General features: G+C 37.4%; 1 protein-coding gene and 1 long non-coding RNA gene across 3 annotated transcripts in view; one reads left to right on the top strand and one right to left on the bottom strand.

The window, feature by feature from the left end:
* LOC144958177 (uncharacterized) overlaps positions 1 to 17,366 on the top strand; it is a 28,254-nt gene continuing 10,888 nt past the window's right edge. Inside the window, exons 1-3 of one of the 2 annotated variants that reach the window (XM_078889958.1) lie at positions 1 to 130; positions 2,945 to 3,556; positions 4,736 to 4,790. In XM_078889958.1, the coding sequence (XP_078746084.1) occupies positions 3,185 to 3,556; positions 4,736 to 4,790 (427 nt within the window). In that variant the 5' untranslated portion in view covers positions 1 to 130; positions 2,945 to 3,184. Of the gene's footprint in view, positions 210 to 2,944; positions 3,557 to 4,735; positions 4,791 to 17,366 lie in introns of both variants that reach the window. The other variant, XM_078889957.1, reaches the window with a different exon arrangement.
* LOC144958181 (uncharacterized) lies at positions 10,692 to 16,321 on the bottom strand. The gene is made up of 3 exons (XR_013642378.1): positions 16,011 to 16,321; positions 15,040 to 15,144; positions 10,692 to 12,236 (listed from the first exon to the last, which is right to left on the bottom strand). It is a non-coding gene; the product is annotated as an uncharacterized LOC144958181 (long non-coding RNA).

Genomic DNA, 17,366 nt, shown 5'->3' with positions numbered 1-17,366 from the left:
TCCGGAACAGAATTACTTCATGATGGTGAAAATTGCGAAATGTGACAGAGAAAGAAAATGGACAATAAAGTGCTCAAACTACCTGGTTAAGCATCTCAAGTTTTAGAATCAGTCTCGTCGTAAACGAAAGGTTGGCCCCAAAAATTGTTTTCGTTTAGAATAAATTGTCTCCTTAATAAGTTAGCCAATATTATTTTTTATACTCATTGGTAAGTTGTATCGATTAAAGAATTTAAAATAAAATTGTCATCAAGTGCTCCGTTTAATGATGGAAATTTAGTGAGACTACCTACGATGTTTAGTTATCCAAAAAGTTTTAAAAGCTCACACTCACAATTGCCGATGATTGGCAGCCGGATAACGTACCGAGAGACAAAACTATAGATAGTTCGACGTTGACGTCACTCAGGTCTTAGTTATTGTTTTTATTTTTGCCATCCGCGTTTATGAGTAATTCTCACTAAACTGTATTAAACCAGACTATAAACGATCATGATTACACATTGTGTGTTGGCCATTTATAATGGACGGATTGACTATTCTCACCCCCGGGATGAGAATAAAAAATCGATCGAGCTCTCACCCCCTGGATGAGAGTAGAGGTCCTCGCCACTTCTCGCTATTCTCACCCTGTTAACCAACATGTAGGGAGGGTAGGTAGCCTAGCCTAGCCGCCACCCCTTCTCGCTATTCTCATCCCGTATTACTCTATTGAGAGAGAGAGAGAGAGAGGAGAGAGAGAGAGAGAGAGAGAGAGAGAGAGAGAGAGAGAGAGAGAGAGAGAGAGAGAGAGAGAGAGAGAGAGAGATCCCGTAGACAGATTTCCAACAATGATTCCCATATCTCAAGCCAGCCAGTCTACATTTTAAATGCACGACATATATGTTCACCCTCCTTACGTCCAGTACCAGGAGAGATTTGATGATCAGGTGAGAGTAGTGAGGAGGGGAGGGGGGGGGGAGGGGGTGCTAAGCTGACCCTACACAGGGATGAGAATAGCGAGAAGGGATGGCGGCTAGGCGAGGCTATCCTCCCTACCTGTTGGTTCATAGGGATGAGAATAGCGAGAAGGGATGGGGGCTAGGCTACCCTCCCTACCTGTTGGTTAACAGGGATGAGAATAGCGAGAAGGGGTGGGGCTGCATGTTCACCCTCCTTACGTCCAGTGCCACTAAAAGTAGTAACGAGAGAGATGATGATGATCAGATGAGAGTAGTGAGGAAGGGGGGGGGGGGGGGGGGGGGGTGCTAAGCTGACCCTACACAGGGATGAGAATAGCGTGAAGGGATGGCGGCTAGGCGAGGCTATCCTCCCTACCTGTTGGTTAATAGGGATGAGAATAGCGAGAAGGGACGAGGGCTAGGCTACCCTCCCTACCTGTTGGTTAATAGGGATGAGAATAGCGAGAAGGGACGGGGGCTAGGCTACCCTCCTACTGTTGGTTAACAGGGATGAGAATAGCGAGAGGATGGGGGGGGGGGGGGTGCTAAGCTGACCCTACAGAGGGATGAGAATAGCGAGAAGGGACGGGGGCTAGGCTAGGCTACCCTCCCTACCTGTTTGTTACAGGGGTGGAGATAGCGAGAAGGGGCAACTACCCCTATTCTCATCCCGGGGGTGAGAGCTCGATCGCTTCTCTATTCTCATCCCGGGGGTGAGAATAGAGGCAGCCTATAATGGATGGCAATGTTGTGAACTTCTTAGCCAAGCGTATACATCTATATGTAACCTTGAATGTTTATAGCCTGATTAATACGATTTAGTGAGATCTACTCATAAAACCGGCTGGCGAAAAACAATAGGTGAAAGTCAATGGCGTCAATTTCGTTCTACCTATAGAGTATCCCCTGACATATGTGAACAGGAAGTACACTGTGTGCACATATTTGCAGGTCATGGACAATAATATTTTGCGTTGATTTGAGGTGTTTTTCCATTACAACAATGGGCCTATAACAATTCGGGGTACCAGACCTGCAAATAAGTGCACATCGTCATGAAATCCACTAACTATTCAAATTAGTATTAGTGAGTTAAATTCCCATACCCATAGCTCCATGTTCTTTCAGTGGGCAAAGAAAAAAAATTTTTTATCAAAAATTTTTTTGTAATAAATCTACTTAATTTTTTTTACTGGCGCTGATTTGATCTAAATGTGTTGCAAGCGCTGTAAACCCCTTAAAAACAAACAAAACAATCATATTAAATTTTTATAAACTACTGTCATTACCAGGCTTTTTATCACTGACGTGATATTCATGAATGTAAACTGTAGTCTGAATTCTTTATTTAAGAGGCCACAAAGAAGTGGAAGATGAACATGTATTATATATATGTATTAGATATTGTTTGTAAAAGTACACAGGTACAAATGTTCATTTTCAACAAAGATCCAAGTGAGTCCACGATTTAAATCTCAGACTAGATACAGAAGTACATTTCTTCTATCATCTACCTCTGTTCCCCCTTTTATCTAAGTCTAAGCCTGTCGTATTACTTTTCCTGGCATTTAAATGACCCAAGTCTGTTGCAAATGCCATTAGGCCTTTAAAAACAAACAAAACAATCACTTAGGTTCTTTCAAAACTTGCAAAACTTAGTATGTTATTATAAGCTGTTTGGCATGTTTTATGAAATTAATCTGGCAAGCCTGAAAAAAAGGTCTGGGGAATTTAAATTTGGGCCGCCTTCTTGTTATAGCTAGACATAGATTTCAATGAGAGATTTGATTAATCCCAGACATGGCCTATAGTAATGGATGATTAGACACCGCTAGCCTTTTCAAGACGAAAAGAACAAAGACCAATGAAAGACACTTGATGCTTACATGACCTATTATTACCTAAAGCACCATCAGACTAGCATAAAAACAAAACAAGCACTCTTTGACATATTTTCCATTTTCTCATACATTTCTTGTTGTGTGTGTTTTTTCTCTCTCCAGTGTCTTTCCTTACATCCTGCATCCTTATAAAATTGAACCTGACAAACGTGAGTGGCTTTCACATGAAGATTTCACACATTCCAAGTCTTCACATTCAAATGCTGGATTGGAAGATGTAGCGACAGAGGATTCCATTCCATCATTTACTGACGCCCTTGAAGATCTAATGGAGACAAAAAGATCACTAGAAACCTTATGCCAGTCTTCTGATGTTGGTTTTAAACTTGAATCGGGGAGAAGATGAAAATATACCAGAGTCTCATTCACAGACCATACAAGTCAATGTTAAACTTGAAGATGAAGACATCAAAGCAGAGAGTTCCTCTCGTTCATTCACAATTCAGAGATGTCAATATTAAACTTGAAGCTGTAGACATTGAGGTAGAAAAGTCTTCCCACAATTATTCACAATTCTCTGGTGTAAAGGTTCTACCTCAAGATGACATCAAGGCAGATAACTCTTACCATACATTTTCACAATTTAATGATGTCCATGTTAAACTAGAAGATGAAGGGTCACAGAGCATTAATGTCAGTGATAAGATTAAACTTGAAGACACAATAACACCAGAGCTTACTTCTGTGACGTCATCACTGGGGATACACTGTCAGGTTAGAGAATATCCTTTTTGTTTACATGCGGTCCCTGATAATGATGATGATGATGATGATGATGATGATGATGATGAGGGTGATGATGATGATGATGATGCTGGTGATTAAAATGATGATGAGGGTGATGATGATGGTAATGACAATGAGGGTGATGAGGGTGATTATTGCAAAGTAGAAAGTAACAGATTGAACCCAGGATTCTACCAATTCAATTTTTATTAAAAAACTGAACTCTTTGTCATTTCTCTCTGTACTCGTCAGTCTGTGACCATTTTCATTCCATTAGTCAATGCTCTTCTGCATGTCAGCAGCTTCTAATGGTGGTCACACTATTATGTTATGACGATCGACCCAATCAGTAAATATTTCACCGCATTCGTGCACCGTTGCAAACCCACCGGAAGTTTTGTCACAACACACCATTCAACTAGATGTTCTGCGGTTTCGGCATGCCAGATTTCTGCTCGCATCGCATTACTGCACACTATTCCTGGGTGACGTAATTTTTTCTTTACAATATGTCTCCATAACTGTGTGCAAGGTTTGGATAACTGCTCGCTCTGCTTTGAGCATCTTCTACTTTTCTCATCAGATATTTTTACAACCAGTGTAAATAAATGACAATGGAAACGCATTTTCACACATCATGATTTATCAGGGACATGCGATAGTGCCGTAAGGTTGTTACAAATGCTAATTACGTGTTAATATATAGTAAATCTCCGTCATTCACCAGACCACATGAGGTGTCATAATAATATTAAGATCATTAGTAAGAGTTTACACACGGCTAACCTTCATCATTCGTCAGGTCATGCAAGGTGTCGTAGTCCATGATAGTTTACACCACTCAGCCATCGCATCGTGTCTCCTTATGTATTAAATCTTCACAGCTGCACACTCTTTGTCGATAATGTTCTACCTCACCCATCATATTTCTGTGTTATGACCATTGTAAATCATTGTGTTGGATCAAGACTAATCATATATGGTAAACCTAATACACTCCAAAATATCTGGCAAGGTATGGTGCCAGTCCCTCTTTGTTTACAAAGTTTGTTGTGCACTGTGGCCACAATGTGTTGACACTAAAAGTAGCTGACCTGAAAAAGGTCAAACTAATCTGTAGTTTCGTGCTATCTTTTAATTTTATTCTGTTTTCTCTTCATTTTTCAGGAACCCTGTTATGCCAACAAAGGAGACCAGTGTTGTAAAACAGAGGGCCTCAGCGGTATGATCTTTGCTTTGTACCCAAAAGATAGCTAGTACGATTATTCACTGTTTTATGTGGCCCTGAGCAAGCCACCTCTCCCGAGCTCAATTTTCGGCACTGATCTGTAGCAGCTAACTCCTGGGTTATTTCAGTCTTCTCTTGGAATAGACACTATGACAAATCTCCTCTTGAGGACGAATAAAGAGAGCTTTATTTACTTTATTGATTTGTTGAGGGAGATTAACAGTATACACAACATGTTACAAGGGCTTGATGTGTGTGTGTGTTGGGTGGGGGGGGGGGGGGGCTGCTGTATCATAACATTTATTAACCTTCCTAGCCAACCTTTAGCAAATCATGGCATTGAAATTAGAATGAATGGTGAAGTGATAAGGATAAACAGAGAGGGGTTGGTCATGTGAAACAATGATATAGTGTGTGAGCATGTGTGTGTGTGTGTGTGTGTCTGTATATGTATCATAATGTATTCACACACCTGCAGTATAGATAGATACACACATACGTAACTGTTGATGTCACAATAAATCACCAGTCGTGAAAATCACCAGTGACATTTAAAAAGAAAATTAATTAATCTTTTTTTTTTTTTTACATTGGCTGTGTGAAATTAATTTGAGGAAACCATGTTCAAGGCAAAAATTAGGTTTACAGGGATGTAAATCTTTCAGAATTTTTCTGAATTCAGATCATTTCAATTTAGAGGAGGGGAAGGGGGGGGGGGGGGGGGGTTCAGAATAAAATATATAAAAGTAGTAAAATAATTTATTTTTGAAAAACCTTCTTATTAAATAAATACTACAACAATATAGAATGGTGCATATAGGCCCAGACATGGCAAGCACTTTCTGTATACACAGAAACACTCCACGAACTGTTTTGAACGGAAGTGGTTATTTCAACTACAAGCGCGAGTCTTCGTTATTCACAGGCCATGAATTCAGACAGAAAATTTCTGAACTGATTCTGAACTACATAGCAGTTATAGAGGTCCTACAGAAAAAAAAAATTCTGAAATTTTGTTCAGTAAATAGCCACCGTGGCTACACAACGAACTCGGTGTAAAAACGTCATTACAACAATCTATAGGTGTTTATTGGAGTGTGGCGGTCTTTGTGAATTTCTTCTTGGTTTAAACCCGAAGCTAAGTTGATAATTTTAGAAAATTGTTGTTTTTTTTACTGTTGCATATGTTTGTTTTTATTTGATGTTGCACTGATTTCTCCTGTTTTGACTTAGAATTCTAAGTTCTCTCAAGTTCTCATTCTCATATTCCTGACTAAACTAAGTTAGATAAGTAACTGTGGTCGTTGTAGTTGTAGAGGTAGACAAGTCATGAGATTACTTTGCTGTAGTAATGACCCTTCATCCAGATCAGATCTGTCCTTAGCTTTCTTCATTAGTGCTGGGCTATCCATCCTTCTCCATTCCTCTTTACATTGTTGTTACTTTTACATTTGTTTGTTTAATTTTATATTGCATCATTGATTTGAGATTCTGATTCTTAGAATAGATTTTGGCCCTCCCATCACGTTATTAGTAGAGTTAGACTTAGGAGACTGAGCTTACAATATAATCAATTGGACATCAGGTGATTTTTTAACTGAGATTTATCAACCTTTGTTATATTTATGTGTTCATCAGTTTTCTTCGCTTCCTCTTTGTAGTTATAAATAGACTATGAGAAATACATACACAACTATTTCCTTTTATTTGAACCATTAATTTGTTAAAAGGCAGTGTGCGAGTTGTTTCAGAATTTTTTGTCATTTGCCATTTACATCCCTGGTTCTAGGAAAGAATGGAATGATAACAAAGAATAATAAGGGAAACATATGAGACATTTAAATGAGTTCGAGGAAACTGTGCTGCAGTCCTAGAGAAAAAAATGCGCAATGTACATGTTATATTTTATATCTATAGTTCCAGTTTTTTTTCCTCTCCCAGACCTTCCAATTTATAACTAGCCAATGACAATCAGAGCATAATAAGTGATATCATAGTTGTCCATAATTAGTGTATTGTGTACAATTTTGGTGATAGTGAAAAGTCATCCAATGCAATGTCAATACAATTGGTCACTTCTGACTTTCTGTGGTCCTATCCATCAGAATTAGAAATAGAAGTGTTGACAATTGTCCAGTCTCACTCAGTGGTGACATGAAATTCAGGAAATATTTTCCTTGATGGATGACCTGGCAGGAGAATTCTTTATACAGCATTCTAAATATGTCACTATTTCTTTGGAATTCTATCCATAAGGCTGGAGAAACGTTCTAGATTGCCATTAGTATTATTAATATTATTGTTGTTGTTGATATTATTATTCAGACTTGTAAATCAGAATAATCAGAATTGTGATTCACCAGTTTTGGTCAACAATCCATCCACCAACTTTCTTCCAATGTTATGAATATATAGATAGTATGCTGATGACGTCACGCAATGACCTACTTTAGTTCCGGATGGCAAAAGAACTTGGCTGCTTGTATACATTTATGTGAAACAAGCTCTTGTCCAATTTTTCAAACGTGAAACGTGCCAAATAACTACATAATCATCGGATGCACTAGAAGACAGGGTCGAGATGGAGTCAAAATGTTCAGGTTACCATCCATTAGGAAGACGAAGGACCCAAAAATAATAAATTTAACCCAGCGGAGACAGTTGCAGCGATCAGAAGAAAGGGATTTGGCGATGGCTCAAATCTAACTTGCAGCCACCGAGTTTGCAATGATCATTTTGTTAAAGGTAAGAATTGATGGACAAATTAAAATCTTAAATATTATATATACGATATGAATTAATTTTTATTATTGTGAACAAAGCAAGTTTACTTCGGTCCAACATCATCATGTAGCCATTGTGGGCCATAGCATGTCACGGAGTTGGCGGCAACCGACCAAGGTCCTTGCCTTAATTTCTGACGTTGCAAGTTTATGATTTAGTAAATATGTGTTTTATTCTTTTTCATGGAAGAGAAATCAAATCAAAAATTTCAAACTCGGTGGTCTAACAAAATCTACGGAGGGATTTTTCACCGATGTGACTTTTCTATGCGAAACTCCGAAGTTGGAGAAATCATCTGACTCATCTCAGACTCAGATGTAATCTGTCTGTAGTCTGTAGGCGGTCTAGAAGGAATCATTTTATTTTATGGTCCATACACGGTCCGGATGGATGATCTTTTATTTGTTGTGTTTAGTTATCAGATAGGACCATGAATATTTCATGCATTTCTCGTGCAACATACTCTAAATCAAAACCAAATGCCTCATTACCGATAGTGATAGGGCTACTTTCGTTTTCAAGCTTTGGCTTTTATGAGATTAGGAAGTCTTTCACTGTTGTTCTGGTCATTCATTTTAGAATTATAATGTTCCAGTTTATAACTTATGCTTTGTCAAGATTATTTTATTGTGCATTTTAAAAACATGTTCTCCATTTGAAAAAATATTAAAAGTAAGGTTGCGTTTTTCTTAAGTTTTTTTTTTCCGTTCCTCCGTTGGTGGTGTATTGTAAAGTAACACGAACAAACTGCTTTTCTACACCACTGTTGGACATGTAAATGCTAGTTTTTGACAGAAGTTTAACACGCTGCTTAGTGATTGCCAGTGTCAGTTTATAATGATAGTAATGGTTATTTTTTTAATGACAAAATTAATATAATAATTAATATTATTTTAAAATTTAATCCAAAGAAAGAAACAATCGACCTCTATCAATCCACTAAAATGACTTTTCATAATTTTCATAGTTAGAAACTAATTTTAACTCAAGGTGAGGATTAGTTATAATGTTTCGTATAGTCATTGAATTAGGGCCTTCATATGGAATTTTTCCCAAATATGACAATAATAATAATAATAAAATTTCAATTTAAAAAAATTGTCCTTTGGGATCCCGATACTTTAATTGCAGCTATGTGGTATAGTTATCACCGTCATTTTGGAAGGATTAAGGTTCCAGACCCGTTCTGAGCAGTTGAGTCATTGGGAAAGGAACTTTATTCACATTCTCTCACCATACTCAGGCATAAATTGGGTAACTGGCTTTTAACATAGGCCTGTAAATTTGCCGGCATTTCTGGCAATTTCGCTCTGCCGGAACAAAAAATTAATTAAAATACTTTTTCATTTTGTTTAACAGCCTATTGAATTGGTGAAATTCTAAGAAAATATTCTGGGAAATGGGGATTTTTGCTCATGTTATTGAAAAAGCTTCAGCTCGAGGATTTTCAGGCAAGTTTTTCAGGGGGCAGATGCAGGCCTGTTAAACAGCATTGTCTCTTTCTGGAAAAAATGTAATATTGCCTAACAAGCGTCATGTCTCGACCTGCATGTAGAGTCTTGCTGTTGATAATAATAATAATGGTATAGATTTATAGTGCGCCAAACATCCCTTCATCAGGAGGGCTCTGGGCGCAAAACATAGATTAACTTAATCATGAAGCCCTAACACAGTACACGAACAACGCTAATTATACACATAATCAAAAGAAAGCCTGTCGGAATAAGAATGTAATCAATCGACGCTTGAATTCCTCTAGTGAAGAAGTGTTGGCTATAAACCCCTTGCAAAGCGCTTTGAACAAATTTTCATTTCATGGAAATTGCACTATATAATTGTTCTACCCTTGTTCTAATTTGACAAAGCTTGATGTAAATTTAACGGAAAACTTAAGGATTGTAAAAAAAAAATAATTTAAAAATTGAGCTTTATATTATAGCGCAATATCCACTAAATGTGCTCAAAGCGCTTTACAAGGGGTCCCTGGTCAACAGCAACATTTAACATGTAGAACGGGACATGACGCCTTTTAGGCGACACTACAATTTTTCGGACAAAGAAAACGCTGTAAACGGCCAGGTATTCATTTTACACCTGAGTACGGTGAGAGAATGTGAATAAAGAGCCTTTTCCAAGGACTCAACTATGCGTCGAGCGCAAGGCTCGAACCCATGACCTTCCGATCCAAAATCGAGTGTCATACCACTAGACCACATAGCCACACAAGGACCAGGACCAGATTGTAATAGGCAAGAAATGAAGTAATATATTTCAACAATCAATTTTTTTGCCTTTACAGGTAGGCCAGCATCACTGCTTGATGAAACTGATCCTGATTGGGTTTCCAACGTTAAAGCTTGGACATGGGGCAGAGAAAAAAACAGACCATTACTCATGTCTTAAAGATAGGAACAAACGCAATGACTGCAGGCAGCAACGGCTCTAGTTGAACAATCAACAATTGGAGAAACTAGCTCAATCATTGACCATGTAAATGTAAGTGTATTGATTGTATCTGTTTAAAACAATATTTATGTCTGCATGATATCTCTTCCTATATGTTAATGTTTCTGTTGGCTTGGGACATCTTGTAGAGTGCTTTGGGTGGATATTGCATGCGCTATATAAAAATAAAAGCAGATCTCACTCTCAGGAAATTTAATAGGTCCAAATCAAGCAATTTTTTGGGGGTAAAAAGTGAGATTAGCAACGTTTGTGCGTTCATTACACTTTAAGGTCATTGCATTGACAGTTGAAAGGAAGTTGAATAGAGAGTGAAAAGATTGTAGATCTATGCATATAACAATAGACAAAGGGCACAAAATCATATTTCATATTGCAAAGCTAAGACACAAATCTATGACTTGAGGAATGTAATAAGACAAAGGGGAATAGAGCACATATCAAGTGACTTCATTTGCTCATAAGGTATGTAAGGAATGCCTGTCTGGTGAGCCAGTAATGAAGTCAAAAGTTTGTCCAAATTGTTGGTGCAAGAACTGACATCAAGAGAAGTTTTTTTTCAAATAACCAGACTGTACAAAAGCTTACATGGTTGAGTTTTAAGACTTTTACCTTCAGAGATAATAAATAACTGAACAAAAACATCACTTCATTTGAATCAAAAGCTTTGTCTTTATTATGTTGATTAATTTTGTTTTATTGAATGAATGGGCAATGACAATTAATAAAAGAGGAAGATCCATTAAATTTGAGGGCAATGAAATGAATACTATTGTGAGCATGTCCTTCTATGCTATGGATAGGTTGCCTTTTAGGATAGTTCATACAAAATTAGAAAATCCTGAAGGTTTTTGTCTTTGACTATAGCGTAACAAATTTTAAAAATATAGATTCTCTTTATTCACCTCTAGGGAAAATTTGTCTTTGGAGTCTATTCTAAAGGGAGACTGAAATAACCCAGCCATTGCCGCAACACAGCGCCACAAACTGAGCTAGGGCTGAGGTGACTTGCTCAAGGCCACACAACGTAGTGACAAAGTGTTCTTATGATGAGATAGATAGAATTAAATGAGTTCACCCATATTGATTTATTCCTCAATTATTAAGATCTGGGAGGAAATGTTTTATTAACCTTAAATTATGCGTTTAAGCTAAATGAATATATTAATATATAGTCTACATGTTATTTTTACAAGCCAATTGTCATTTCATTGTGTAAAAGGCAATCTGCACAAATCAGCAGAATGACCAATCAAACGTTTTTTTTTACAGAAGCATGTACCTATTCCCTATGTATGTACAAAATACACACGCTGGCAACAAATTAAATAAAAAATTAATAAATTATATGGCATAAAAGAAAAAACTAACATTCCCAGAAATGTAAAATATTATGGGCTAAGTTTGTCCATTTTTATTGGTTATAGCTAGCGGTATCTACAAGAAGTTGATGGTTAGGTGCAGCGCTTGTAACACTCAATGGAATTTCCCGTGTAGAGAAAACATATATGTGTGTTTTTTGTATACTGGTGTAGGAAATACAGTTCTTATTTTTTTTCTTTTTTGGCGAAGGCCAATAATTGCCCGAAAATTACAGTACAGCAGATTTTCTGAGCATACAAGTTTGATTCCACAGGTGATAGAATTACATTTAGTTTTTAAAATATTTGCGTGTTACTTGTAGAGTTTGTAAATAAATAGTTTTAGAATTTTTAGGTTTGCCAGTAATTTTGTGCTGATGATAAATATTTAACATTTGCTGTACGGAGCAATGGTGATCCACAACTCTATTTTTTTAAAAGAATAGATTTCCACATAAATATGCCAAACCATTTTGGAATTCATCATAAGGTTCAGGCACTATTGGCATTTGAAGTTGAAGTCAAAGAAAAACTTTAAAAAAAATTATTTTGACCTGTAAAATGAATGACTTGCGTATTTGAGGAAATGGGGCTTAAGTTTTCTTTGTTTTCAAACATATTAAAATATTAAAATTAAAATTCCCAGTGACACGATAGACGCCAGAGGTGGTAGGTCAATAATGTACTATTTGCTCTATGTATTAACTTAATCTTGGTATTTCTTTTACAGGATTGTGAAGACAGACATTTCAGGTTCCCATCTTGATGCTGAGCAGAAGGCACTTGTCGACACACGGAGTCCACTATAACCCAATTTTTGGGAATGGCGAACCTGAAACGAAAAGAAAGCAGTCAGACTTTTTATTCATTCTTTTCCAATAATGCTTGATTTTATATACCTTTGTAATCCTTTTCATTCTTTTCATTAGACTAATACATTGTTAAACATTTTTACTTTTGCCCGAAATGTTTGTGAAAAAATTGTACTAGTTGTAGTATTACTACTAGTAGTAGTAGTATTACTTATGTTACCATTATTATATAGCAATGACTATGAAAAATGTTTTTTTCTCTTTTTGAAGAAAATTTTTATCTAAAATCCAAGCCCATCTCCACTGAGTAAAAATGTTTTTGAATTTTGAAAATCCATTCATAAATAAACAAGTTATACAGTTTTATTTGGATGACCCGCAAAGAGGAAAAAAACACGAAAATATGAGACGCTTTTTCGGCATTTTTTTTTTTCGACCTTTGGTTGTATCTTGCGTAATAAGTGGATTAAAAGATTGAAACTTGAAGAGCAAATTAGGATGGTGTTTTGTAAAATATGGGAAAAGTACTCGTCATATTCATATGAAATTTTACAACCAAAAAGAAGAAATGTTCATGTATTACCTTGTCAGCGACAAAACCTCCAGCCCGGTAGTTTTAGAAATATTTTACTCCAAAGAGTAAAAATCTATTTTTAACGGTCTTCTGGTAATCGCACGAGTTTTGTCGCTTGACATAATCTAAAATGACCTTTTTTCTAACAGTGTGCCAACTTTCAGTCATATTCATAGATAAACAGCGTCGTAATTAATTTTTAAAATAGCATATACGAAACGGCTTCGTCCCATATTTTGACGCGAATTCGGGCACTTCGTGAGCGAAAAAGAGGCCCAAAGATTTGTGCGGGATAGTCATTGATATATTATATGTTCTGCAATAATATTCAAAACCTAATAATATTTTTGAATTGGCAAATAAATAGAAATCCATTGTATATTTAAACATGAAGTTGGAGCACAATAAAGAAAATAAAGTACTGTAATGACTTTTTTAAAAATTTGTTTTATCCGTTGCTTTTGTAATTTGATGGTGAATGCTTGACTGAGTTCTCATTTTTCTACCCTGGGTGTGGGGTCATTGACCTTCCATTGTGGGCAAGGTCATTATTGCTTTCTTCACCCCCCTATGTCTGTATTCCTTTTTCAGGTAGCTTTCTATCTTTGTTTTGGAATAAGATTACATGCTTTTTTTCCTGTCCTTAGATGAGAGAGTGACAAATGGATGTAAATTTATTTTGTAAATTTATAATCAACATTTTATAAACAATAGACTGGGTGGGGTCTTTGACTTCCCATGGTGGCAAGAGGTCATGCTGTGTCCTCTATCCCTTATATTGTTTTCCAAGTTTCTTTATGTCCTTGTCTTGGAATGAGATTACTTGGTTTTGTCCTTTCCCTTGCCGGAGTCATTGGCTGAGAGAGAAAACAGTCAAATGAATATTGTTGGTTTTGGAAAAAAATTTTTTTTTGTCTTGTAAATCGGTTCGCGTAAATTTTTTTTATATATATTATTATATATATTGTGTTATATATAATATGGGGGGCGAAGTGGCCGAGTGGTTAAGGCAGTGCACTGTGATCCGGATGACCCAGGTTCGAGCCCCGCTTCAGGCACTTTCGTTTTTTTTTCCTTGAGCAAGATTATTAACCCCAATTTGCTCACTTGACAACGTGGGTGATTCCTGTTGACATCAGACATCTTGTTTGATGAGTTATCTATATTCCTTCGTGGAATGCCTAGGCGACGATATCTTATGATATCGCTGCGCAAAAGGCATAACGTAACTTAATATAATATAATAAAAAAAATAATACGTGAACGTTTGAGTGTATTCCTCTTAGGGGGGACCTGTGCTTGTGTCAGGATGAGACTTTTGGGTGTTATCAGACTTAGTACACTGATAGCATTCTCTTGGAATCTACATTCGTTCCTCTTTGTCTTACTTTTCTTGTGTGCTTTTAATTGTAAATCTGGAAATTTTTACAATCCCATTTTATTCCTTTTTACTGGTGCTGAAATGTGTCGCAAGTGCAGTAAAACTCTTGAATTAAACATAAACATTTGAGTGTATTCCGTCTCTGGATGGAACTGTTAGGCGATCTCAAAACTAAGCACATTAATAACCTTGATCTACTTCTGCTCTGTATTTGATCCAAGCCCATTTTTCTTACTACGTATTTCGCAACAGCTTTTAATTGTGCTGAAAATGACGTAATAGTGTCGCAAGCACCAAAAGTAGTCTATCAGAACCATTAGGTCTATAGAGCCAGATTTCATCCCAGCTTCTATAGTGTGAAAATAATAACTTGTTACCCTTCTAATAGGGCGCTTTTCTATTGCCAAATTACTGCTGGGTGTACAAAAATAAAAGAAAGGGGAGGGGGTGGGATCTTAACTTCATCTAGGATATATCTCGGTCTCTTTGATTGTGAAATGGGTGCTCTACCAACTGAGTTAACGGGACTGCCATGAGTCGCAAAACCATTAAACGTTTATGTCCGAACACACTGACTGAGCAAATGTGAGTAAAGAGGCTTTTCCAAGGACTCGACTGAGTCTCCCATAGTAGAACTTGAACCTATTAAAGAAGTTTCTTATTTCTTTTTTTTTTTTAAGTTATTCATATTCTAGTTCAAGAAAATTCATTGTAATGAATATAGCCATGTGTTAAAAACCTCTATATCGTATTATCAATCCTGCATGGAGTAATATAAATAAATGTAGAAATCAAAATAATAATATGTAATAACAGTAATAATAATCATAGAAGTGAGATGAAAACGGGGCGGGGGGGGGGGGGTTACCTTAGCAGCTAGTACCACTTTCCCACAGCTAGGAGGTTTAAACCATTTTACATCCGTCACCCATCCATTGTAGGCCTGATTATAAGTTGTCAGTCCCCTGTAAGCCTGAAAAAAAAAATTGTGGCAATGGTGGTAATATTATTAATTGAAACTAGAGGATAAAAACTGTTGTTATCACACTTAGTTAACAACAGTGAATTAAATTTGCTGTGAAATGTGGAGTACTCATCTGAAAGGTTATTAGAATTATTCAGAGAGACACAATTCCATAACTCAACATCAGCCGTGGGGCTAAAAATTATATAGTTGGGGGATTGAGTAAAATATCGAATAAAAAAGTAGTCATTCAATGGAGCCGAAGTTTAACCTGGTTTGAAAAGCGCGAAACGGACCATAGCAATTGCTACCCTTTAGATAGGACTCTAGTCTATGTCAAAGTACTTTCCGCTAGATCTAACAGACTCAGCTACCCAATCACTGCTGGATTGACAAGGGGAGTGGGATAAGAAAAAAAATATTCACTCGGGATCAAGCTCAGTCCCTTGGAATGGGGTGGGGCTTTTAAAACAGTCTTATGGGTATGATGTTTTGTTACTGTATTAATCAGTTTGATTTGGACCACATTGATTTTATAGTCATTGCCTGCCCTGGTGTTTTTAATTTAAATTATTATTTATAATCTTCGGTGAATTCGGAGGAATTCATCACCTTAAAGGCAAAATAGTTGAAATTTGAATGTAACCGCAAAGACTCATTGATCCACTACTTAGACTGACTTAACTTAGACTAAACTTACTAAGACTAAGATGATCACGACTCGTGAAGCAGGTCATATCATATTAATATTCCCGTGTCAGGTTCGACATATCTGTCTTCTGTGATTTTTTGAGAATAAATCTTACAATTAGCCGTGAATGGTGTAACATAGTATAGGTATAGCATAGGGAAACGATTAAATAATACAGACTTACCGTGAAATGTGTAGACCGTGTAGACAGAAACTTGTGGTCGTGACGAGGTAGTTCGCTACATCAAACGATGAGACTGGCTGTAGTTCCTAAAGATTATGGCACCAGTCGTGTTCACAAATGGCATAGGGGTCGACATCATTAACGGGAATTTTTAAAAAAATATATTTATGTCTAGAACCAGAAAAATACGGAAGATTATCGACAGAAACTAATATTTTACTATTCTACGCCATTGTCTTCCATTGCTTTCTGCCAGCCGGAAGTAAACTTCCACTCCGATCAGCTGTTTAATCGCATACTATCTATAATAGACCTGCATGTGTGCCGACAATTGTCGGTTTTCCGACAATCACGGTAGTTGCGATCTCCCGGATCACTTATTTTTTTTTTATTGCTAAAGTAATCTGATTGCGAGTGACGTCAATTGTCAGAGTGTCGGCGAGACCCAACTCGACCGGCGGCGAGCAGTCAAGTGCCGACGAATGGGCGTCGGATTGCCGACAATAGGCTTTTAACGAAATCGGGTCGAACGCCGAACCCGAACGCCGAACCCGAACGGATATAGCCTTCTCACGTGACCATGAACGAGATCTGGATAGTGAAGACTCTCAAGCGGTATGCAGCATCGGATCTAAGGTCACGTGATAGAGGATAGCTTGGGTTGCTGTTGGCTTGTGTTAGGGGAGGGGCAAGGTCAGTGTCATTCAATAGTATATAATTGTGCATGTGGCGCTCTATACAGAGAGAAAATTATAAATTGATTACGGGGGAAGGTGGGGGGAGGGGGGGGGGGGGGTTGACCCACAAACGATCGAGGTGTTGGGCTTCGGGTAGACCATGATACGAAATCAAAGAGAAAAGGCCGCTGGTACTTGGATGGTGGAAATGGTTGGAGGGGGGGGGGGGGGGTAGTGACAATCAGCATGGGATGTATATATTAACATTAATAATATAGGCAATAGATGACCAGGGATGTGTATTGTTTGTATATGTTTGTGTGTGTGTGTGTGTGTGTGCGCGCGCGTGTGTGTGTGTGAAAGGGATTACACAAAAACACCTTTCTCTGTAGCTTCCAAATGATTACGTATACGATAAATTTGAAACCCACATTGTTTGAATCAGCTCACTAATTAATTCCTGAGCCTTGAGATGGTGACGCAACTATTACATACAAGACCTTGCAGTCGAGACGGCAGGGCTTTTGGGTTACAAAACCACTATTTACCCATCGGTCAGCGGTACTCTTTGATGTATACAACACTCACCGCCTTTACGCAAAGCCGCCTGCCCATAAATCAAGAGATGGTCTCCTAACTGTTCACAAGCGAACTGTCAAACGAGCAATCGATGATTGGA

The sequence above is a fragment of the Berghia stephanieae genome, chromosome 12 (assembly GCF_034508935.2).
Source record: "Berghia stephanieae isolate SIO BIC M18660-M18661 chromosome 12, UCSD_Bste_1.3, whole genome shotgun sequence".
In the NCBI taxonomy this organism is placed as follows: Eukaryota; Metazoa; Mollusca; class Gastropoda; order Nudibranchia; family Aeolidiidae; genus Berghia; species Berghia stephanieae.
The sequence above is the reverse complement of the archived record's forward strand: the minus strand, read 5'-3'. Positions and strand labels throughout refer to the sequence as shown.